Below are 22,541 nucleotides of genomic sequence, written 5' to 3'. Positions count from 1 at the left end.
ATCATCAGCTATGCATTCTCCGTATGTACCGGCTAGTACTCACGTGTTTTCTTTCGAGGATGGAAAGAAATGTGAAGCAGGACCCTTTGATGCATGCTCTGACTTTTGCCTCGGCCGCGGTTTCGGCAAAGACAATAACGCCGAGATATCGCCGGTAGAGCCATTTCAACGGAAAGACGAGTGTGGCGTTTCAGATCTGACCAGGTGAGACAAGCGGAGATCGCCCGGATAACCGGCGGTTCCACGTGACCACCTGGCTGGCGTGATGAGCGTGCAGGTCCAGTGCGCAACATCACTGCTTCTACTATTACCTTGTATCATACTGACCGATTGATACTCATCACTTATCCAACACTCCAGTACAGAATGTCATCAAGCAATCAACAAACATTCAGGAGTCAACTCTCCGGCTTCCGCTGGGCAAATAGCGTCCAGGACGACTCTGCCGCCGCCGCATCCGCGTCGGCCCAGGCTGGACCGTCCAATGCGTTCGGGCGCGCATGGACAGGTCTGAGCGGGTATATACCGCTGAGAAATGAGGGACGGAGTCAAGAGGAGGAGGCTTACTTCGCATTATCGGTGAGCTTCCGCGATCACTCCTCGGAGGACAAGCGCTGAGCTGACCTGCGGCAGCGATGGGAACGATTCTTAGGATTCTTGGCTTGTTGTCTGGGCGGGATGGCATGTTTTGGAATAGCTTTCCTGTTCCTGCCGCTTTGTGAGCTTTTAGCTTCTCCTGAATCTCAGGAAGGTCAAGCTGACACTGGTGCAGTGGCTGTGAAACCAAGAAAGTTCGCTTTGGCCTTTACGCTCGGCTCATTACTCTTCATGCTGGGTTTTGCAATTCTCCATGGACCTTGGAATCGTGAGTCAGCTCGACGCGTAGCTTCGGCTGTGGAACAGTACTTTCGATGAGCGACAGCTGACACCAAGCAGATCTGAAGCATATCCTTTCGGCTGAGAGATTACCGTTCTCCCTAGCCTACTTTGGCTCGCTGGCGTTGACACTATTCTTCGCGGTCGGTATCAGGAGCACGATCGGCACGCTCGTTGCCGCTATAATACAAGTAAGTCTAGTTACTATTCTTGGGGGAAGTATGGGCTGGACGTTCGAGTCTGGGTGCCGAGGCACACGATCAGGCACCACGGTCCTACCATCCTATATCCTGACACTTCTTCCTCAGATTCAGCTGCCGAAACCGGACCGCTGTCCCAGCAGTAGCAGTAAGGTCTCAAGCTGATACTCCAAGGTCGGCGCCCTTCTGAGCTACTTTGCAGCGTACTTCCCAGGCGGAATCACCACATTACGGTTCGGTGCACAAATGGCTATGCGGGGCGCGGGGAACATATTGCCCATATAGCGCATGCACTCGTCGTCGTATCCGGCTACCGCAGTACGTGGACAGGTCGAAAGAGGAAAGGCAGTGAGGAGCAGAGGGTCCTGTCCGGCCTTCGGGCGCGCGCCGTGGCTTCTGACATCACACTTTGATATACACTCTTTGCCATGTGTAAGGTGAGTACGTCTATGTCTCGGCCCTCGGCTCGGCTCCTGCCCTGTCGCCGACGCTACTCGTACTTTCCCTCTGCGCTGCAGGCGCGTGAGTCGATCGTCTGCCTTTCGGTCGGCTCCGGATCTGGTGCCCCATTCCTTTCCCCGGAGCTGAGGTATTTACCCCTTTGAGCGATTCCGTCAACTTAGCGTAAAGCTAGATAGGATTTTCATTCCACCAGCCAGCAGCTCGCTTGACTTGCCTCTTTGTATACTTTCTTGCCCATCATAGCTTGGCTATAGAGCTATACCCACACACCCTCAACCTCCTCCTGTGACACCTACGTACAGCTCGTATGCCTAGCTACTGCACTACCTCTTCCCTCATCTCCCGCACAAGCAACACCAACCACAATCGGACCCAAGCCCTCCCGACTGGCTTGAAACCACAGTCGCACCCGAACGACGACAATCATTATCTTATAGCGTGAGGCGCTGGGCTGAGAAATCATGCCCACGTCTACACCTGCAGCGATTCAGGGGAGTAAGGCAGGACAGGGGAGACGGAAAGGTGAGTTGGATTCAGCGGAGGAAGATTTTCCGGGAGGCTGGGTGGAGGCGGTCGTGTGAGGTGTGATGGCTTGAGGGGTCTCTGACATTTGCTTCTGATGATCAGGATAGGGGCGCAGTTGGGAGGGAGGAGGACTATCATGGTATGCGAAGCGGCAGTACCATTGTCACTGCATAAGCGGCTGTAGTAGAACACCTCCACACCAGGACATCCTTTGCTAACCCCTCAGCCCTCCCTGCCTCCCCCACGGCCCTCGCTCACCCATCCCCACTCCCTACCGTACCCCGTATCCGGCTCTCCATCCGTCCCAACACACCCCAACCCCACGCCGGCAGCTCCAACTCCCCCTCCAACTCCATTGCCGGTCCCTCTACCCAACCGAAGCGCAAGGTCGGCCGGCCGCGCAAATCCGACACCTACCACCTCCCCTCTGCTCAGCCGGCGCGCAAGACGGCTCGTACCAAGAAGCGATACAATGATGACGATTCCAATAGTGACAGCTCGGACCTGACGCCGCCGGAGGACGACGGGGATGAGTCCGAGGCTGAGGTGACGCCTAGGCGGAGACCGGTCGGTAGGCCCAAGAGCTCAGATAAGGGAAAGGGGAAGGCAGGAGTTGTGAGGAAGAAGGCGAGGACCGCGGCGGGGAGTGGAGTACAGCACGAGAGTGGACCATCAATGGCGGCGGCTGCAAGCAAAGTGACTGTCAGCGGGCCGGCGGGGAGGCAGAGGAGGAGGGCGGTCAAGCTGGAAGATTCGGGGAGGAGACGGGCAAGGGATGCCAAGTTTGACATCACCGAGGATGCGTTTGCAGGCTCGGTAAGCTAGATTTCGCTCGAGGTGTAGACAATAGCTGACTGTCAGATCCCACCAGAAGGCGCATTGCATATCCGGTCCTTTCTAGACTCTGACTCGGCGTCTTCGTTCGGAGATGACGAGTCGGACCATATGTCGCCCGCCGACCTCGCCGCGCTCGAAGGCATGTTGCATGAGAGTGACGACGACGAGACCAAAGGCCTGCCCGAGGCGTTTGCGGGGCAGGACATTGAGGATTTGGCATATGGCGCACATGCCGAAGTGGATATGGAGCGGGAAGTCCTGGCTGGGTGGTTTGAGGAGGAGGATGAGGAGGTGAGTTGACAGAGGCAGATCCACGCATCAGACCACAGCTGACATATAGATGTTCATCTCGCACCTCTCTGGATCAGAAGCGGACCAGCAATCCCAATCGTCAGCACACGACTCGGCCAATTCCGATGCCGATTCGTCCTCCTCAGAGTCGGAAGCCGAGGACGAGGTGGACGAGTTTGGCTTCCCTATGCCACTCTCCAACGCCCATCTCGGCGCGGACGACGAGGAGCAGCCCGGACTGGTACTCATGGAGAACTGGGATGGCAAGCTGGTGTTATACCAAACCAAACCTCCTCGGACCAAGCATCGCAACCGCTCCGGCTCGCGCGGGTCGCGGACGAACGGTTCCGTCGCTGGCAGTACCAACGCTCCATCCGCATCGGACCAACTGGACGCTGGCGACCGGGATCTGCACCTCATGATTGATCCGGAAGCCATGGCGGCCGAGTATGATGAGGATGCCACGTCGTCGGAAGAGTGGAGTGGGGAAAGCGACGAGATGGATGGGGATACGACGGACAGTATGGACGAGGACGATATGCCGATGCTCGACAGCCCGGCGATGCAGGAGCTCATCGACCAGCAGATCGGGCTGCCGAGTCCCGACGCGGCCGATGGGCTCATCGGAGAGCCGCTGATTCCTTCGGAAGCCATGGGGGCACCGGCCATCATCGTCACGGATACGGCTATGGTCGATACCACCATCGACACAACACCCATCTCCTTTCCTTCACCCATGCCTGCTCAGGCCGTTCCTCATACGTCACCCATGGCTGCCCCTCCCGTACCTCAGACCCCAGGCGGGTCTGTCATACCCATGATGGGCACATTCCTCCCCACCTCCACCGACCCCGCCCAACACGCCGTCATTGACGGTTCTGGCGCATCTACCAAATCCCCCTTCACCCACCGCCGCCGCTCGCGCAAGAACCGCGCCGACTCGGTCTCGTCCGGCGGCGCCCGGTCTTCCCGCTCCATGACGACCAGCATGAGCATGAGCACCGTCGATCGGAAACGCAAGTCTGGCTCTGCCGCTTTATCCTCTTCGGACCCGTTCGGTGGCCCGCCCATCATCCGCGGAATCAGCAAGAAGGCGCGGTATACCTCTATTCCTGGACACCCAAAATACGTGCAGGCGCAACAGCGGATCGAGGAGGATCGGGAGGGCACGAGTACGGAGGAGGACGAGGAAGGAGGCGAGTTTGATCTGGAGGATATGCTCGATCCGGCGCTGCTGCAGCAGCTTGCGCAGACGGGTGCGGGCGCTGGGCAGGCACAGGGTCAAGGTCAAGGGGGCGAAGAGCATATGCGGCATCTGATCAGATTTGATCGCGTGCCTGTATCGGCGTACATCCAGCGGAACTGTGGCGGAGGGAGTAGAGAGCGATTCGATGGTCTGAGCTCAAGAGGGAGGAGCTCGCCCGTTGGTGGCGCCGGAGGAGGAGGAGGGAGAGGGAGACAGGCGGGTTCGGTAGTGGTGGGGATGTTGCCGGAAGCGGAGGGGGCGACGACGCTCATGGGCGCTCATGCCCAGGCGAGGATGATGGTCAGTCCTCTGGTTGCGCCGGTAGCGGCTGGGATTGCGGAGCGACAGGTGGAGAGTCTACATATATGATGATGACGAGACGAGGCGGATATCGGTAGATGGTTTAGAGGGTGTAAGATTAGTCTAGTTTACGATGGTGCTGTGTTCTAGTCGTTTGGGAACCAGTCGTAGCATGTATCAGGCGTTTTGCCTTGTCGCCGAGAAGGATCAGACGACCGTGGTCTTTGACTTTGACAGACCGCGCGGGGAACTCGTTCTCCTCGTCAGCTTGACTGGCGCCATCTAGACCTCGTAGCATCTAATATGACCTCAAAATGACCGTACAACCTGGCCAGTATCTATGTAGTATTTTGATCCCCAACTCAGTGTCCTTTCAAAGCAATCCTGATCTCCCACGCAGGCCTCAGGCCGTGTGCAAACCATCCTGCCCTCTCCGCGTCCACCGCCCCCCCGCACTCAGCGTCCCCCGAACCCACTCCTCGATCCCGTTGATAGCGCCTATCGCACTGTTAACAAAACCCCTCTCCCGGATCTCCGCCGGTATAAGCGACAGCGGCCAATGAAGGAGCACCGTCCACACGTGACCCGTTTTGGGTATCCGGAGCGGGGCGGGCTGGACGTCCTGATACGGTGATATCATGATATGGCTTTCCGAAGAGGGCGTTCGGGACTCAAAGGAGACGCGGAGAGTGGGGATAGTCGAAGTAGTCGGAGGATGAGGAAAGGGGTCAGCGACCCTCAATTCGAAGGTGTCATCGAGGCCCGCCCAGCAGTGCGTGTATACCGTGTCGGTGGAGCGTTCGGCTGATCTGACTGGTAGGACGTCAACAGCATTGTCATATCAGTCTATAGCCTATACGTAGTACGTGGAGGTGCGCACTCACGTGTTGCCCATTGTCCAGTGACGCTCCAGAATTACTACCTCCAGATCCCCTTGTGTTCCGTACACGAACCACAGACTGAGCGGTGCCTTGACCGAAGCTCCTAGAAGACGCGGCATAGTGACGAGCCACACCTTCCCCTTTGGCTTCCCCAGACCCTCCTCAAGTAGTAGCGCGTCCAGCTTCCCCCGTAGACCTTTCACGTCAGGGAACAACCATTCCCGAGGGTCGACCGAAAGGACCGTGGTGAACCGCCAGCCGCTGTGCTTGAAGAGTCGATCAGGAAGGTCCAGCTCCCCCGCCTCCAGCGCATCGATATCTAGCGCAAGATATGGACGATACAGAGAATCCGGCATCTCGGCGTGTCGTGTATGAGTGCACACCAGGAGGGGGACGATGAAAGACGGTAGTCGTCTGGCCCACCGTGCCTCCTCCGCAGCGTTCGGGCCAGGATCGTCCCCCAGCAGCCAGTATCCCCGTGCGATTATGACGAGACATCCTCCGGCGGTAATCAGTGCGCCAGGCCAGGTGACGACCCATGCGCTGAACCTTGGTATGTATGCGGTGAGGAGGCCCAGGAGGAGGAAGGGCCCGAGCCCAAAGAGGAGGGGGCAGATGACCGAGTCGAGATACCGGACGGGCATCGCGCTGCTGGCGCTGCCGACGGGCAATCTGCCTACCGTGTAGAAGAAGCAGGCTCGTGGTCTTCTCTATCTTTGCAGTCGTAGCGGATAGAAGAGTAAGAAAGAGAAGCGAAGCCAAAGCGAACCAAGCTGTGGTGGGCCGTGGGGAAAGGTGGGGCAATTCTCCAGGTTCCGGGGGATTTTGACAAAGCCACCTCTGTCAGAAATTCAGCACCGGAGTGGATTTCACTCACTGTACATCTGTCACCTATCTCCAGCGCCGACAATATGCCCGCTCAGCCTTCTATGGCGTATGCCACCCTCTCTCAGACAATACCCTCCGCGCCATATATACTTTCGATCCTCCCTTCCCCATCAGGCCACCTGATCCTCCGGCATCCGGCGCCATATCTGACGATAGCCGACCCGCAGACTCTACAGGCTATAGGCGTCCTGCAGGGAGGTCACACCGGGAACGTAAGCGATGTCGTGGTGGATGAGCAGGCTATATGGTCAGGCGGAAAAGATGGAGGAGTGGTGAGATGGGACGAGAGGGAGCGGAAAGCCGCCATCAACTTCAAGGGTGTGTCAAGCCAACCCGGGTTGAATCTGGGCTGATGGTGCAGCTAATGTGCGCAAGGCCGTCCCTGTGACCTCTCTGGCAGCGTCCGAGTCGGATCATTTGATCATTGTCGGGACAGAGGTCGTCTCATCCGAGTCACATATCCTATTCTACGATACTCGCAACCCCAAAACTCCCGCTTACTCGCACTCCTCCACCCACTCTGACGATATCACTCATCTCTCCCTCCTTCCTCCGACATCTACTTTCACCTCCGCATCCTCATCCACCCCCCTCCCTCTTCGCTTACTACTCTCCGCATCCACAGACGGCCTTATCGCCCTCTCGGACATGCGCGAATCGGACGAGGACGAGGCCGTCCAAGCCGCCGAGAACTGGGGTCAAAGCATAGCGTCTGCTGGATACTTCGGCGGGAAGGTCTGGGGGCGAAGCGATATGGACTCGGTAGCAGTATGGACTATCGGGCGGGCGGAAGACGAGGGGCTGGAGCTCGGCGGGTTGGTCGAGTACCCTTCGGAGGAATTCAAGTTCCGGACGTATGACCTCCCCGCTACGAACGCAAACGTCGTCGGTCCGGCGGGAGTCAAGAAGGATAAGGTCCGGTCAGACTACCTCGTCGATGTCGTCCCGACCCTCGGGCTCTCGAAGGGCGGCGCACCGATGACCATCGTCGGCACCAACGAGGGCGATATGGTCGTCCAGCACTACTCGGGCTCTGCTGCTCCGGCATACAAGCCATCGGCCTTCCTCCTCTCCGGTCCGGACACCGCCACCCAGAAGCGCGGCCACAAGGACGTTATTCGGTCATTGTACCATGACGTCCGGAACGAGGCGATCTATACCGGTTCGGAGGATGGCGCACTCGCCGGGTGGTCTCTGGCGGGGATGGACAAGCTGAGGATAGGCAATCCAGAGGTGGACGATGATGGTGGAGACGGGAGGGAGGATGTGGATAGCGATGACGAAGGGGATGAGGAGAGCGAGATCGAAACAGACGAGAGCGGGATGGATGTGGATGATGAGGATGAAGAGACCGAGGAGGGGCCGAGGGATGGGCCTATACTGGGCCGAGGGGCGGAAAGGAGGGAGAAGAGGAAGGATAAGCGGCATCAGCCGTATTGATACTAGGTAGGTTATGCCACGACACTTGCGGCTCGGTCGCCGAAGTGGCGAAAGGACAATCTAATCGCTGAACTCCTTTCAAGATCGACCGCGCAGGTGCTGACTGAAAGGACGACTGACGCTGGTGGCTGCTGCGAGGGGTATATCATCGCGACCTGACTGCCCCCTTCTCTCTCTTCACTCATTTCTTCGCCACCCCTGCTAATTCGCAAACCACGAACCACTTCAATCTCATCACTGAACAACACTCCCTCGTTACTGCATCATGGCTGCGACCGCCACCGCGATAGCGATGACTGCTGGCCTGATTTCGCAGTGGGTACTGAGCGCCTACGTGCACCGTGAGCACTGGAAGTCCCTGAACCCCAGTGGCTACGGGTTCGAAGGACTGCGCAAGGATGCCGACACTGTCGAGAAGACGATCAATGCTGCATCGGCGATGAGAGGCGACGAGGCTGTTCTGTCCGAAGACGACCTCGCCACGATCAGAGACTGCTTCGGCCGAATGCTGCAGGAGGATGCAAAGGTGCGCAAGGAGATTGCCCGAGCCAAACTCGACGCAGCTTACGATGGCCGAAATGCCATGCTGCGGGCCTCTTGGAGCAATCTCACAGGGTCGATTGAGGAGAGCGGACAGGCGGCTGAAGCGAGCGGTGTCCCCACGAGATGGCCTGAGACCGTGGAGGAATGGGTCGAGCAGGCGAAGCTGGAGACCGCGCTGCGTTCGAAGGTAGGTTTCGGCCGCACTGCAAATGTCCAGGCGTCTGCCGTCTCCGCGGACACCGAGGCCCAGAGTCCTGCCCCGATCTGAGACTTGCCAGGCAGACTTCACATACTGTTTTTGTTACTCATTCTCCGTCATCCACCACATGTCCATAAGCCACATGCATCACTCACGCGACCACAAGACACAACAGACACTGACTCAAATAAATATCTCCTGATATCCGCCACCTTGGACCATCACCCGGTCTGCTCTTGCCGGATTCAGTCGGTGAGGACTGTGCTATGGGCCGATGTTTTCCTCATTGTCTCAAACACACCGTTGCACATGACAGTGCGCTCTCAGATGCGGCGAAATATCTCGTGTGAGACTGATATGCCTTTGACGCGATAATGCCGCCCCGTCCTGACAGTCTACGGTGTGCTCACTCGTCAGGGCGGCAACCAGCACATCTACAAGTGCTGACCGCCCATCTCAGGCGTTGGGAGCCTACGACGTAGGGTGACCTCACGTTAAGCAGCACAAAGAAAGGTATCAAGCGCGTATCAAGCAGCATCACTCGCCCTTTGATACTTGGTTGGTTATGCCACGAGTGTGAGCACGATCGTCAAGGGGGTGAAACGCAGTTTGACTCTGCTCCTTTGTGGTATGACGGACAGCGACTCGCTGCGGTCGATCCTGGGGGTCCTGGTGAGAGTCGGACCCCTCAACTATCTTGCAGACCTTCGAAGCCTTCCGCATGAGAATGGCTTGCACCGCTCACGATGCCGCAGCTGACGTTACCAAGATTCTCTACGTTGCTGCCTGCCATCTTGGCGATCTCATATTCAGAGCCGATGCCGACGAAGTCGTGCGTGCCGACACCCAGACGATCTTGGACCACATCCGGGCAGCTTCGAACGGGGAGGAGCCTGGCGAGGACAAGCCGTCTGTCATCGAAGCCACCGAAAGGTTGGCGTCGATTGAGAGCCAGATCGTCGTCACAGGGTGCGAATACCTTACCCCGCTTGACCATGTTTGTCTCTCTGTGATCGTGGGTTTCTGTGGCGAAATCAAGGCGATGATTCAAGGAGGTGAGGGACTCGAGGGGAGCTCGGTGGAGGGCAAGAGCAGGAGCTCTGCTGCCATGGCTACTGCTGCGAAGGCCTGGTTATCGCAATACAATGTGGCACGAGGACTCTTGTCTGGACCGGATACTGAGACTGAGCCAGTGCATGAAGATGACCAGAGCTGAGGGCAGGTTGAATCATGCAGGTGTTGTGGAGATTGGGTTTGGGGGTGTGACGAAACCTCCAACTGATCGAGGAGGATAGTGCACTGGTCACGCTGATGAACTGACCGCATTGGTGTCCACGAGGGACGTCCAAGTCAGCTTCTGACACTGAATTTGCTAGTTGCAAGGAAGACTACTCGTTATCATTAATTTTGAGCAGTATAAGGCCAAGACGATCGAGTGTTCTAGTGCTTGCCCCACCACAAATGTGGCGAAACGCTGATGAAATTCACGTCCTTTGAAGTACCAGAATCCCCAGTCCGTCACAAGGGAAGCCTCTGGCGACGTAGTGAGCGGCGATCAAGCGCAGCCTGCCCGACCGCACTCACTTTCCCTTTCCCTGTCAATTTCGCCACCCACGCCACTCCAATATATTCACTGCGGCCAGCCTCTTCTGCACACCTCATCACGACAATATGCCGAACAACAACTTCTCCAATGCCGGTGAGCGGTCTGACCTCAACAGGACGGGCGATAACATTCTGGGCTCCCTGTTCCAACCCCTCGGCGCCGCGATCCAAGACTCCCTGACCCGCCTTGCCGCGAACATCATCGTGATTCGTGATCGACAATAACATAAAGACCATCCAAACCTACATCCATGGTGCGCAACAGCCATCGGACTCTGCCTCTCCTACATTCTCATTCTTGGAGATAGCAAGCACGGAGTATCTGGCTTACCAACAGCTGCGTCTCGACAAAGCAGGGAGGGATGGCACAATGACATCTCAGGATGAGACGGCAAAACAACACTTGTCGTCATTCTTGGACACTGCCGAGAAGACCGCGTCTTGGAGCAGCCAAGGAACGGGCCTGACAGAACCACAGCGAATCGCGGGGTCGCGTCAGGCGGCAAGTGCGGCTGTCTGGCTGAAGAGCTTTGATACAATACTCAAGCTGAGGGCGCAAGAAGGCGGGTACAAGATGAAGCTGGACTGATTGGTTTGCTTCTCGCTTGTACTCCCATCTTCCAGTCCGCCATTCCCCCCCCCCCCCTTCTGTACATTATCCAGTTATGCAGTGGCCGTATGACGCCTGTTATGAGACCAGAAGTCGAGACAGGGGCCGCCGACGTCTGGGCTCACCCTCCGGTGCTCTGCCTGAGTGTGCGTCTTTGCGCTGCAGTACACCTGGTACCTGGCGTCAGGAACGAGGACTCATAGTAGGTACCAGCCGACTGGCGGAACACCTAGGCTGAGAAAAGAACTAATCAGCTAGAACAACCACCGATCAAGGTGATGTCGTAACCTGAGATTTTTGAGATGAACGATCAGTGTGAGCTACCTATCAACCTTGGCAGAAGCATATACTGCCTTTCCGTGGCTCCTTTCATACACCACTCCTTTGTACGTGTACAAGCTGACCGCCGCAGCAACATACTTCTCCATTCAAGCGACGATAGTAAATGATACGCCTCTCATGCTGGTTAGTTTTGTACCTACCACCCACGTCGACGACTCTCACCGTACCGGCCACCTATCAGTAGCCACGTGTAAGCGTATCTTTACAGCTTTGCGCATGTGCGTCTCAGCGTGCTACCGTGTTCGCACAGCTGATACAGCGCCGGAGATCGGGCACCCGGATAGCCATGTAGATTGTAGCCGGGCCTATCAGGTTGCGAGGATAAGGTATCCATGAGCGATTTGATACGGCGCATTGCCACCACGACCCGAAGGCGGCGAGGTAGTTGATCCGTCCGAGACATGTTTGCTCTGGAGATCTGCGCTGGTCACGCTTGATCGGGGACAGCGCTCGTGAAGGGGTACGGATCGAGTGGTAAAGCGCGTTCGATATGACATGCGTCGAAAGGTCCCATCCGCTTCGATCTGTCCCTATTGCCTTCGCAACGGAACTGACACGACCACAGGCATGTTGGAGGTCCGCGCCGGCGGTGCAGCGGCGATGCGGCGATGCGGCTGCCGAAAGGGAAACCTTGGCGTCGGAAATGTTTACGGCATGCAAGGAATGAGGAAGCGGATGAACTCGGCGTTACGCCGGCGCGCTCCACATCTCCGCACAGCGCGCTTCACTGTGAGCACAGCATGACGGAAACGCCCTACTTCTATTGACCGCTTCCGGTTATAGTCATCCGTCATTACCGACAATCAGATGATAAAAGGGTCGAGCTTCTGAAGCCCTCCCCTCCGCCCGCCTTCCCAGGCTACTAGATCTCCTCCTCCCGCGGACAGATCTTGTGTATATAACCACTCGTGACTTCCCTTCTTTCCCTCGACCCCATCACACCGCCTCGTCGCCTTCACACACGCATCCTACATCCCCACCCTCATCGTCGCTGGACTCTCACCTCACATCACATTAGCAATTGCAAGCGGCCCCAGCAGAATCACCAGTATGCTACTCCCGTTTACTCGCAAGTGGATCTTGACCGAGAGGCGTGCGGGAGGCGGTGGCGGCAGCAGCGGCAGCAGCGGCAGTAGCGGTGGGGGCGGTGGTGGGCGAGGGGGTGGTAGCAGTGGTGGGAGCAGCGGTGGTAGCAGCGGTGGGTCAAAGGGCGGAAGTAGCGGGGGCAGCAGCGGAGGCGGTAGCGCTCCGAAATCCCCTAGCAGCGGGGGTAGCTCCGGTAGTGGCGGTAGCTCGGGTCTTCGTGGTGGCTCCACCCTCCGCGGCGGCGGCGGGTCAAGCACCAACGGTCGACCCCTCACCTCCAGCGGACAGTCGAGCAGGGCTCGCGGCGGCGGTATCCTTGGTCGTCCCTCCACCACCTACTATCGCTCGGGCACGAACCGGCCCATCATCCCCACCTACTTCCTCCTCTTTGGCTTCTGGCCCATCATTTGGATCTACGACTATCCAGATGGCGGTCTCCCCACCAACAACACTCGTCCCGGCGGCGACCTCATCTCCGCCGCTGTCCAATCCCCTGATAAAGCCGCCAACGTCACCTACATCCTCTACGGGGACACCCAGAGCGTCCAGGAGATCATCCCTGCCATCATCGAGGGATGCTCCGCGGCCAACACCACCTCCTCGGCGTACAATAGCACTGCCAACGACACCATGCAGTACTACCGCGAGGACTCCTTTGCGCTCCTCGGCGTCGGGCTCAACGCTACCGGACGCAACACTACCTTTGAGTCGTGCCTCAATGACACCATCTCCAACTCCCTTCCGGTCCTTGAACCTGCTACTAGCTCGGTGAGGCCAAGCTCTACGCCGTACATGTACTCGGCGGGCCAGCAGGCGGTGGGTCCTATCGGCGCAGGATGGGGTTTGGTGGTACTATTAAGCATGCTGTGAGTCACTCTTTGTCTTGACCCATGCACAGACTAGCTGACCCTCATCAGGATCATGGGGATATAGGCGGATGTACATTTGTGGCGGTTTGAAAGGTTATTGATCGAGAGACAGCGGGGCTTGTAGGGCTTGTAAGATAGTGAGGGAGTCAAGTAGGAGATTAGTGAGGCCGATACGTTGTATATACCCGCACCCGTTTTGTAAACTGTATTCTATAGTCGACATGCAAAGTATGAGTAGCTCACAACTACACTCTACCTCCCGCTTCCTGCCGCGCCCGCTCAACCTTGGCCTGATTCGTCTTGGCCACGGCATACACAATGCCAGCAACCCCTCCGACCCCAATGGCCGATACATTCCCAAAGCTCGCCGGGTCCCCAAAGAACAGCATGCCCGACGCGGCGACAGGCAGCTTGTTGAGCGCGCCGACCATCGAGTAGGTGGTGGATCCGCAGACGCGGACACACCATGCGGTAGAGTAGGAGATGAGGACGGCGGCGGCGCCGGAGAAGGCGATTGCGGAGAGGAGGACGATACGATTGTCTGCCGGGCTGGGGTGTCAGCTATGAGATCCAAAGAGGCGCTCGGCGGTAATTACAGAGCGGCGGAAGACGTACAAGTTTGCATTGAGGCTTTTCGTTCCCCAGTCTTCCATGATGATTGATGCGACAGCGAGGACGGGGATAGACAGGAGATTGTTGTAGAACATCGAGTCCCAGTCTTTGAACCCGGTAATCTTGATTCGTTTCCGCATGTACAGGACCTGTAAGTCAGCTCAGATTACATCCTGGATATCGGGACTGACATATGCGGCACTGGCGAAGCAATTAAGAGCCATCCAGACGTATCCCGCCTGAGTGGATCGGTGATCTGAGACGTCGGTCCCTGCTGCCCACGCTGCGATGACGGATGATCCGACCTGCAAGTCAGCTTCGATTCGGCTATTAGGTATCCGTGCCGCTCACCATCAAAGCAAAAGCAACGAGGGTGAGCCCAGTGACGGAGTTGCCGAACATGAAGACCTCTCCGTATGCGATCAGGATGATCGTGAGGTTCTTGAAGATGCTATAGAGTCAGCATGCCGTCCAGTCATCACCAGGCAAGGCAAATTTTGGCTGTACTCACGTGTAGACTGGGATGGAGAGGAACTGAAGGGCCTTTGAGCCGGTATAGATGACCGCGACGAGGAGGGACGAGACGGGGAACCAGGCTTTGGCATCGGCAGTGTCAAAGTCACGGACTACACGATCAGCCAAGAATTTCACAGTAGGGAGGTCACGCCCATCAGAGGACCCACAGTTTATTATGCCTAGGCGCTTCACTGTGGTGACGACCAGGACGCAGACCAATGACTGGATTGCGAGAAGCAAAAAAGTCATAGTGAACTGAGCACCTGACACGACGAACTCTGCCTAGAGTCAGCGAGAGCACCAGAGAGTCCATCGAGACCGCGTGCGAACGTACTATTGACGACGGTCATGGTGATACTAGCGGCGCAGTAGGCCAAGATGGGAAGGACCTGTTCCCTTGTCGAGACCTCCTCGACTTTGGCCGACTTGAGCGAGCCGGCCCCGATCCGCGGTGATCCGCCGTTCATGAGGGCCTGCTTATCGAGGTCGATGACGGTCGGGGAGCGAGCACTCGACATGATGGCACCTCGCTCGAAGCGTACGGTAGTCTACAAAAGATAGATATAGATGAGGAGCCAAAAAAAGACGCGTTGAAAAGCAACCGAGATTTCGCGTTGCGGGCGTCGACGTCCTTGACGTTACACCATGCGCGGTCTACCCAACGGAGAGACACTAAACGGCGGTATGGACAAGCTCAAGGCTGTCGGCCACGATGTGGCGAACCGGTACTATCGCCTGAGCAGGCGAGGGAAGATTGTTATATGGTAGGTCGCGCACAAGCACTACACCCATCCCGAGCGCTGACTTCAAGGGGTATCGTAGCGACCACTATCGCGATGATCCTGGCGATCATCATCATCACGCCACATCGACTCGGCCAGTGGTTCAATGAGCTCGCAGTCTGGATACGCGATCTAGGACCGGCAGGGATGGCTATATGCTGCTGTATGGTCGGTAAGTCATCCACCTGTACTGAGGAATGCCAAGCTCAACATCAGTCATTGCATCGCATCCACCGCTCTTTGGGTTTTCGGCGAGCATGACCCTCATCGGATTCGCATATGGGATATGGCCAGGCTTCCTGCTCGCGTCCTTCTCATCCATGCTGGGCGCTATGGTCGCTTTCGTATCTGTCAGGGTGAGTCCAAAGCGGAACATAGCTGAAAGTAGCGCTTCTTCCCAGGCATGATCCGGTCGAACCCCAAGTGGGATGCCTTTGCGCGGGTCATGCGCGAAAAGGGCACCGTCCTCATCTGTATGATCCGATACTGTCCATTACCCTGGGCAATGGGGAATGGGCTGTTCGCGAGTATAGAAAGCGTCAAGTTGTGGCAGTACATGCTGGCCAACTTGTGGGTTTATCCCCCTCCACAGTCTACCCCAAGCTAATCTTCAGGCTCATTCAACCCCGACTCCTCATACCCGTATTCATCGGATCCCGCCTCACCTCCCTCTCCGATCCCGACGGCGAAGACTCGGCCCACTTTTGGCTGAACGTCATCTCCATCGGACTCTCCATGACGATATCCACCGGGACCGGGATCTGGATCTACAAGCTCACGCTGCGGCAGATGAAGAAGCTCGAGGGAAGGGCAGGCGAGGAGGCGGTCGAGGCGCTGGAAGAGGGGTTCCTGAATGGGTATGCGGACCAAGGCGGACCTGAGCTGGAGGAGGAGGAACCGCTCGTCCCGACACAAAGAAGGGAGCGGCCGGATCGGCCAGAGGGCATTATTCGGCGGTCGAGCTCGATGGGGGAGAGCGTATGAGTCTCGGACATGTATCCATATCGCGTCCTGTTCTCACTTCCGGACGTCACGCTCAGCACAGGTCTGCGGCTTGTGCGGGCTCTCAGCGATCTCACTGAAGTATCGAGGCACGTGCCCAGCTTGGCCAGCTCCTCATACCTCGCAACGGCGACCGCCGCCAGCTTGTATGACGCGCAGATTCCACAAGCAACAGCAAGCAAGATCTCCACACTGAATCAATATATAACAAGCCCACATAGCGGTGTACTGCCACAATGACCTACACAGACCAGACGTCTGCCTTCCGATCCCTCGTAGCAGGCCCCTCGAACCCCTCCTCCCGCGCCTCAAGCCGGAACGCGAGCCGCTCCAGAGCTCGAAAGCCCTCGTATGACCCCGAGTTTCTGAACGAGGCATACAGAATAGTGAGCCTCTCTCTCTACTCTGATCAGCCGGAGTGAAGCTGATAAATAGTACCAACACCTTGATGCGTTATCAAAGCATCTACAAGCAATACGGAAACCATACCTGTCCATCACTGAGCCGCCTATATCCCGGCGTCGGCGGGCACCTGAGACAGCTACAGAGGGGGACGACTGGGCGCAATGGGACGGGGCAAAGTATCTGTCAGACAGGGATAGGGAGGAAATTGATCAGCGGGGAAAAATGATTCTGAGGCGGTGTAGGGAGAGAGTCGGGATATTGGAGGATGGGGAGAGAGGTGAGTTGTGCCCGCTGCATGAGCGAGCATCTACTGATGGGCCAGCTCGCCAGAAAGAAGTCGCCCCTCCTCCATCTACGCTCTTCACCTTCCTGCCTTCACTCGCTCCCAAGCCGGCATCCACAGCCGACGCGGTCGTCACTGCCCATCGATCTGCCGTCATCCTTACTCTTTCGACTATGCTTTCACGCAACACCGCCACCCTTTCAGATTTGCAGGAAGAACGGTCAAAACGGCGAGCCGAGCGCGGCCGGACACTAGGCGAAGGTGCGGAGCGGGAAGCACAGCAGCCAATGTCCCTTCCTCAGGTAGCGACCGACCTAGACCTCTCACCCGAGCAGGTTCAGGCGTTCGAGTCGGAGAACAACGCTTTGATGACGCACCTGGAGTCAACCCTGTCATCGGTGTTAAAGGCGGAGAGGTCATTGCTGGAGGTATCCGAGCTACAGACACAACTGGTGCAGCAGCTAGTGCAGCAGACCGAGATGGTGGATTTGCTGTATGAGCAGGCGGTGGGTAGTGTGGGCGAGATGAGGGGGGCGGAGCAGCAGCTGAAGAAGGCAAAGGAGCGGGGCGGGGAGGCGAGGTTCTTCCTGCTGGTGTTCCTTATAGGTGCGAGCCTTGCGCTTCTGTTTCTGGACTGGTACAAATGATATATGCTGGGTATCTCTGGTGCTACTGGTATATACAACGACATCTCAAAAGACTCGACCCGACTAGTCACCCCTTGTGCGCCTCCTCCCGCCTGTGCCCTGGATCCTAGCCCAGTCACTCTCCATCTCGAGCTGGGTCGCGCTCTCCATCTTCTTGAGTTCGGTCAGAGCCTTGCCTACTCCGAATTGTGCCTGAGTAGCCCCAGCCCCCGCGCCACGCCCGCGCTGCTGCCCGCTCGCCACGGCCAACGCTGTAGCTGTGCCAGCAGCAGGTATGGGTTCCCCTTCCTTGACCGCCTCTTTCCCCCTTGGACCGCGCTTGGGATTCGGGTTGACCACGAGGGGACCCACGGGGGGCTGGACGAAGAGGGACGAGCCGAAAGGAGCGAGGATGTCGTCGGTTTTGATGTGGGCCAAAGTGGGGGCGAGGAGATTGTGGAGCAAGAGGTCGTTGTCAGGGACGTCCGAGTCGGACGCGGGGGTATTGATGGCGCTGCTACTGAGTGCCATCCGCCTGATGGGCTTTGACTTGGCCTGCGCCTCAAGCATGACCTCTGTATGATCAGTCCTGAGCCCCAAGCATACGCGACGGGACGTACCAGAGATAACATCCCCTCCTTCCTTTTCCTCGCGCAACTTCCGCCTCCTCTCCTCTATAGACGCTAGCAGCCTCGCCTTGACCTGATCCCTCGCATCCCAATACATCCCCTCAATTGTCTCCCTCTCGGCCTCGTACGCCCGCTGCGCCTGCCCCTTCTTGTACTGATAATCAATCTCCGTCGCCTCCAACAGTGCATCCCGCTCAATCGAGACAGGATACATCCGGAGGAGGTACTGCGCCGCAGTCGGAGGCTGATGATTGACCGCCGAGTTCTCATTGTGATAGTCCTTGTAGAGCTGAGAGAACTTTTCGTCCCGAGTCCGCCAAGATTCGTCGTGAAGGATTTCAATCTTGTTGATGGTCTCGCGCCGCTTCCGGTCGCGCTTGGATTCCGAATGGATGGGAGGGAGGATATTTGGGCCTGAGCCTGACGCGGTGGCGTTGAATTGGCGGGACATGGTGTGTGCGGGATGGGCAGTGGTGGCTGGGTGGATGAAGGAGGAGAAGGCTATAGCAGAGGCGGAGTTGCGTGCATGTGATCGGCACGCGGAGACCGTATTACGTTATGTTTCAGCCGAGACTCGCAGCGGCGATCGCCGAAAAGGGAGATATTTGCCACCACCGTCTACTGGTACAGGTGAAGCTCTATACATTGCTCAGGTCTTAGTAGACCGCGCATACACATCCCAAGAGGAACTTGGATCAGCTGGCAAAATGGTGAGGATCCTGGATCAATTTCAAGCTAATTTCAGGGTGTCCCAGCGCTCTTCCGATGGTTGTCCAAGAAATACCCAAAGATCGTCTCTCGGGTCGTCGAGGACAAGGGTAGTAAAGTCACCAACGGCGATGGAGAGGTGGTGGACGTACCTACGGAGTATGGGAGCGCCAATCCGAACGGCTTCGAGGTGGACAATCTATATCGTGAGTCCAGAGCTGGCGAAAGTGTCAAGGCCAATGTTGACGAGAAAAGTGGACATGAACGGTATCGTCCATCCTTGTACCCATCCGGAGGGTCGGCCGGCGCCCGAGACGGAGGAAGAGATGATGGCGGAGATCTTCAAGTATACGGAGCGGGTAGTGAATATGGCGAGGCCGAGAAAGGTGTTGATGATGGCTATCGGTATGTCTTGTGCTCGATCGCTATAAGTGGGAGCTGACAAAGTAGATGGAGTAGCTCCCCGAGCCAAGATGAACCAGCAGCGAGCTCGGCGGTTCAGAGCAGCTCAGGAAGCTGCGGACAAGGAGGAAGAAAAGCAAGAGTCGATCCGGCTCTTCGAGGCGATGGGTCACCCCGTTTCGGAGGCCACGCGGAACGCCAAATCGTGGGACTCGAATGCCATCACCCCCGGGACACCCTTCATGGATCTCCTCTCCGTCTCGCTCAAATACTGGATCTCTTACAAGCTATCAACGGAACCATCATGGGCCGGTCTCAAAGTCATTCTCTCCGATTCGTCCGTTCCAGGAGAAGGCGAACACAAGATCGTCGACTGGATCAGACGACAACGGTCATACCCAACCTGGGACGCCAACACGTCGCACGTCATCTACGGTCTCGATGCGGATCTCATCATGTTGAGTCTGGCGACGCATGAGCCGCACTTCCGGGTTTTGCGAGAAGATGTCTTCTTCCAGGGTGACAAGGGGAGAGGAAAGTGCAGGAACTGCGGAGCGGATGACCACATCGCGCCGAACTGCAAAGGTGAGCATTAACTCCCCCACTCCTGAAATGTGGCTAATTCTGTAGCTGCAAAGAAAGTGGACGATCCCAACGCTGTCGCTGTCGTCGTCCCCGTCGACCCCAAACCCTTCATCTGGCTGGACGTGGCATGTCTCCGCGAATACCTCGCCGTCGAACTCGCCCTGCCCGGTGTTCCGTTCCCCTTCGATCTTGAACTAGCGATCGACGATTGGATCTTCATGATCTTCTTTGTCGGAAACGATTTCTTGCCGCACCTGCCGAGCTTGGAGATCCGGGAGGGAGCGATCGATCTCTTGATGGGGATCTGGAAGCGGGAATTGCCGCGTATGGGAGGATATTTGACGAACCACGGGAAGGTCAATCTCGGGCGGGCGCAGATCATCCTGGAGGGGCTGGCTGTTCAGGAGGACGATATCTTCCAGAAACGGAAAGATGGTGAGTCTACCTTGAGGGCGTGGCTGATGATGAGATGAAGAAAGGCAAGATGCCAACCAAAAGCGTCGGCGGCAGGATGACCACCGACGACAGGACGAACGGTCCAAGCGGGAGACAGGGCCCAAGGCCGTCCACGCGCCTACAGGTGCTCCCGGTAGCATGCAGCTGAACGGCACGGAATACGTGCCCGTAAACGCCACTGCTCGGGGCGGCGCGCTTCACCCGTCCCTCCCCAGCCGGCCTCAATTCGATATCGTCGACAAGAAGCTGAGCAAAGCGGAGAAGGAGGCCGAATCCATCAGGGCAGGCCTGGCGAATATGGAGGGGTCAAACGAGGACATTGCGCTCAATCGCCGCGCGATCCGGATGGCGAATCTGGACGCGGCAGCGAGGCTCAAGGCCGAGCTGATGGGGACGCCGATGCCGGATGAGCCGGTCATAGAGGTGGAAGTCAAGGAGGATGATGAGAAGGCGGAGATGCCAGCGGAAGAGGCCAAGGCGGCTTTGGCGGACCAGGAGGAGGCAGAAGGAGGCGACGAGGAGCTCGACCCGGCTGCCTTGGGTATCGAGGACGATGCGACCATCGACGAGACGGAGACCCCGATGGAGTCGGAAGCGCCGAGCAGGATGAGCCCTGCGTTACTCGAGAAGGGCCGGGGGACGAAGCGGACGGCTATGGAAGCTGAGATTGAGGATCCGCCCAATCCGGATGCGGATCAACCGGTTTCCAAGAAGAAGCTCAAGTTCAACTCGGACGGGACAGTTGAGGGTTATGTCGACGATGTCAGGTGAGTCTGAGACTGTGTCATTGCTGATTCTAGATTGTGGGAGCCTGGATATAGGGAGCGATACTATGAGCAGAAGTTCGGGGTTCCTACTTCAGACCACGCTTTTTTGAACGAGTGAGCTACTGAGACCACGATATCGATTGTCAGAAGCTGATATTCAGGCTTACTCGATCATACATCGAAGGTCTCTGTTGGGTACTGGAGTACTACTACCAGGGCGTCCCCGCTTGGGACTGGTACTTTCCCTACCACTACGCCCCCTTCGCCCAAGACTTCCAAAACGTCGGCTCCCTGCAAATAACCTTTGAGCCGGCGGAGCCATTCAAGCCTTACGGCCAACTTCTTGGCGTCTTCCCCGCCGCTAGTCGGATACATCTCCCCCTCCCCCTGCAAAAACTCATGACCGACCCCGACTCGCCCATTATCGACTTTTACCCCTCGGACTTTGATATCGATATGAACGGGAAGAAGATGGCGTGGCAGGGCGTGGCGCTTTTGCCGTTTATCGATGAGACGCGGTTGTTGGCGGCGCTGGCGAGTAAAGAAGGGGAGTTGACGGACGACGAGAAGAGGCGGAATAGGTGGGGTGATAGTGTCATGTTTGTAGGTGAGGGGAGTGGGCTGTACGACACGTTCTGCGGTCTTTATGGGTTGAAGGCGGCTACAAAGGTGAGGTGCATGTTTCGGGTATGTGGCGAGCAGAGCTGATGTTTAGCCCATCGCGATGGACGTCAAGGAGTCACAAGGGGTCTCTGGGTCGGCGCTCAACGACCCCAACTGTGTCCCGAACGCAGCGGTCGACACGCCGATCCCATCACAACTCGAATGGCAGGACGTGCAAAACAACACCTCATTGTCTGTGCGATACTACTTCCCCAGACAGGCACACTCGCATCGCTCGATCCTTCTCGGCGGTTTCCGGCCACCACCCAACGTGCTCTCAGAATCCGACAAGGATTGGGTCCGGCGCGGCGGACCGGATGCGCAGCGCGGGGGCGGTGGAGGCGGACGGGGCGGACGAGGTGGGAGGCACTCCGGACCGGGACCGGGACAGAGGGATGGGCCCGGGATCGTCAATGGGCGGAGAAACGGGCCGGGGCAGGCTGCGGCCGGATTTGGATCAGCTCCAGGCGGGTACGGCGCGCCGGCTTACAATGCTCCCCCCGCAGCGTACAACCCGCCGGTGGCCGGCTATGGCTATCCCCCTCAGGGCTACGGAGGAGGATACGGTGGTGGACAGGGAGGCGGGTATGGCGGATACGCGCCGCCTCCTGTGGTTAACTACGGAGGATACGCGCCTCCCCCGCCAGGAGCATACGCCCCGCCTCCTCGGACCGGACCGTACGCGCCTCCCCCACCTCAGAGCTACGTTCCGCCAAGAGACCCGTACGGCGCTCCGGGGTATGGGCAGGGTGCATACCCGCCTGGAGCGTTTGGAGGTGGACAGTCAGGATACGGTGGACAGCCTCAGCCTCAGGGAGGGTACGGAGGGCGTGGACCTCCAAGACCGCCTTATCAGGGTCAAGGGCAGGGACAGGGCGGTCGTAGGTATTAAAGCAGTATAGAAG

General features: G+C 57.7%; 10 protein-coding genes across 10 annotated transcripts; 7 read left to right on the top strand and 3 right to left on the bottom strand.

Moving 5' to 3' along the window:
• Positions 1-366: 366 nt before the first annotated feature.
• On the top strand, positions 367-1,361 carry MKK02DRAFT_37336 (Got1/Sft2-like family-domain-containing protein; the record flags this gene model as incomplete). Its single annotated transcript, XM_053089626.1, has 5 exons — positions 367-579; positions 634-718; positions 773-865; positions 937-1,067; positions 1,251-1,361. The coding sequence occupies 5 exons, from the start codon at positions 367-369 to the stop codon at positions 1,359-1,361; spliced, it is 633 nt and encodes a 210-aa protein (XP_052946739.1).
• Positions 1,362-5,617: 4,256 nt separating this feature from the next.
• On the bottom strand, positions 5,618-6,262 carry MKK02DRAFT_45668 (uncharacterized protein; the record flags this gene model as incomplete). The annotated part of the gene is made up of 1 exon (XM_053093543.1): positions 5,618-6,262. One exon carries the CDS (start codon positions 6,260-6,262, stop codon positions 5,618-5,620), a length of 645 nt encoding a protein of 214 aa, XP_052946738.1.
• A 267-nt stretch (positions 6,263-6,529) lies between these two features.
• Positions 6,530-7,946, top strand: MKK02DRAFT_37335 (WD40-repeat-containing domain protein; the record flags this gene model as incomplete). The annotated part of the gene is made up of 2 exons (XM_053089625.1): positions 6,530-6,824; positions 6,868-7,946. The coding sequence occupies 2 exons, from the start codon at positions 6,530-6,532 to the stop codon at positions 7,944-7,946; spliced, it is 1,374 nt and encodes a 457-aa protein (XP_052946737.1).
• A 265-nt stretch (positions 7,947-8,211) lies between these two features.
• On the top strand, positions 8,212-9,904 carry MKK02DRAFT_45666 (uncharacterized protein; the record flags this gene model as incomplete). Its single annotated transcript, XM_053093542.1, has 2 exons — positions 8,212-8,676; positions 9,458-9,904. The coding sequence occupies 2 exons, from the start codon at positions 8,212-8,214 to the stop codon at positions 9,902-9,904; spliced, it is 912 nt and encodes a 303-aa protein (XP_052946736.1).
• A 2,391-nt stretch (positions 9,905-12,295) lies between these two features.
• Positions 12,296-13,264, top strand: MKK02DRAFT_45665 (uncharacterized protein; the record flags this gene model as incomplete). The annotated part of the gene is made up of 2 exons (XM_053093541.1): positions 12,296-13,197; positions 13,249-13,264. The coding sequence occupies 2 exons, from the start codon at positions 12,296-12,298 to the stop codon at positions 13,262-13,264; spliced, it is 918 nt and encodes a 305-aa protein (XP_052946735.1).
• Positions 13,265-13,445: 181 nt separating this feature from the next.
• Positions 13,446-14,846, bottom strand: MKK02DRAFT_45664 (uncharacterized protein; the record flags this gene model as incomplete). The annotated part of the gene is made up of 7 exons (XM_053093540.1): positions 13,446-13,749; positions 13,816-13,961; positions 14,004-14,117; positions 14,164-14,263; positions 14,324-14,438; positions 14,496-14,606; positions 14,663-14,846. The coding sequence occupies 7 exons, from the start codon at positions 14,844-14,846 to the stop codon at positions 13,446-13,448; spliced, it is 1,074 nt and encodes a 357-aa protein (XP_052946734.1).
• A 127-nt stretch (positions 14,847-14,973) lies between these two features.
• Positions 14,974-16,094, top strand: MKK02DRAFT_34027 (uncharacterized protein; the record flags this gene model as incomplete). Its single annotated transcript, XM_053088840.1, has 5 exons — positions 14,974-15,092; positions 15,140-15,282; positions 15,327-15,466; positions 15,499-15,680; positions 15,725-16,094. The coding sequence occupies 5 exons, from the start codon at positions 14,974-14,976 to the stop codon at positions 16,092-16,094; spliced, it is 954 nt and encodes a 317-aa protein (XP_052946733.1).
• A 254-nt stretch (positions 16,095-16,348) lies between these two features.
• MKK02DRAFT_45662 (uncharacterized protein) lies at positions 16,349-17,447 on the top strand (the record flags this gene model as incomplete). The annotated part of the gene is made up of 3 exons (XM_053093539.1): positions 16,349-16,498; positions 16,548-16,794; positions 16,840-17,447. 3 exons carry the CDS (start codon positions 16,349-16,351, stop codon positions 17,445-17,447), a joined length of 1,005 nt encoding a protein of 334 aa, XP_052946732.1.
• A 63-nt stretch (positions 17,448-17,510) lies between these two features.
• Positions 17,511-18,506, bottom strand: MKK02DRAFT_34026 (uncharacterized protein; the record flags this gene model as incomplete). Its single annotated transcript, XM_053088839.1, has 2 exons — positions 17,511-18,001; positions 18,047-18,506. 2 exons carry the CDS (start codon positions 18,504-18,506, stop codon positions 17,511-17,513), a joined length of 951 nt encoding a protein of 316 aa, XP_052946731.1.
• A 256-nt stretch (positions 18,507-18,762) lies between these two features.
• On the top strand, positions 18,763-22,521 carry MKK02DRAFT_34025 (putative strand exchange protein; the record flags this gene model as incomplete). Its single annotated transcript, XM_053088838.1, has 10 exons — positions 18,763-18,765; positions 18,801-18,969; positions 19,019-19,168; positions 19,214-19,750; positions 19,796-20,185; positions 20,220-20,973; positions 21,007-21,087; positions 21,135-21,642; positions 21,689-22,430; positions 22,451-22,521. The coding sequence occupies 10 exons, from the start codon at positions 18,763-18,765 to the stop codon at positions 22,519-22,521; spliced, it is 3,405 nt and encodes a 1,134-aa protein (XP_052946730.1).
• Positions 22,522-22,541: the final 20 nt, after the last annotated feature.

The sequence above is a fragment of the Dioszegia hungarica genome, assembly GCF_025882075.1.
Source record: "Dioszegia hungarica strain PDD-24b-2 chromosome Unknown MKK02contig_8, whole genome shotgun sequence".
In the NCBI taxonomy this organism is placed as follows: Eukaryota; Fungi; Basidiomycota; class Tremellomycetes; order Tremellales; family Bulleribasidiaceae; genus Dioszegia; species Dioszegia hungarica.
Note: the sequence above shows the minus strand (reverse complement) of the source record. Positions and strands in the feature narration are given on the sequence as shown.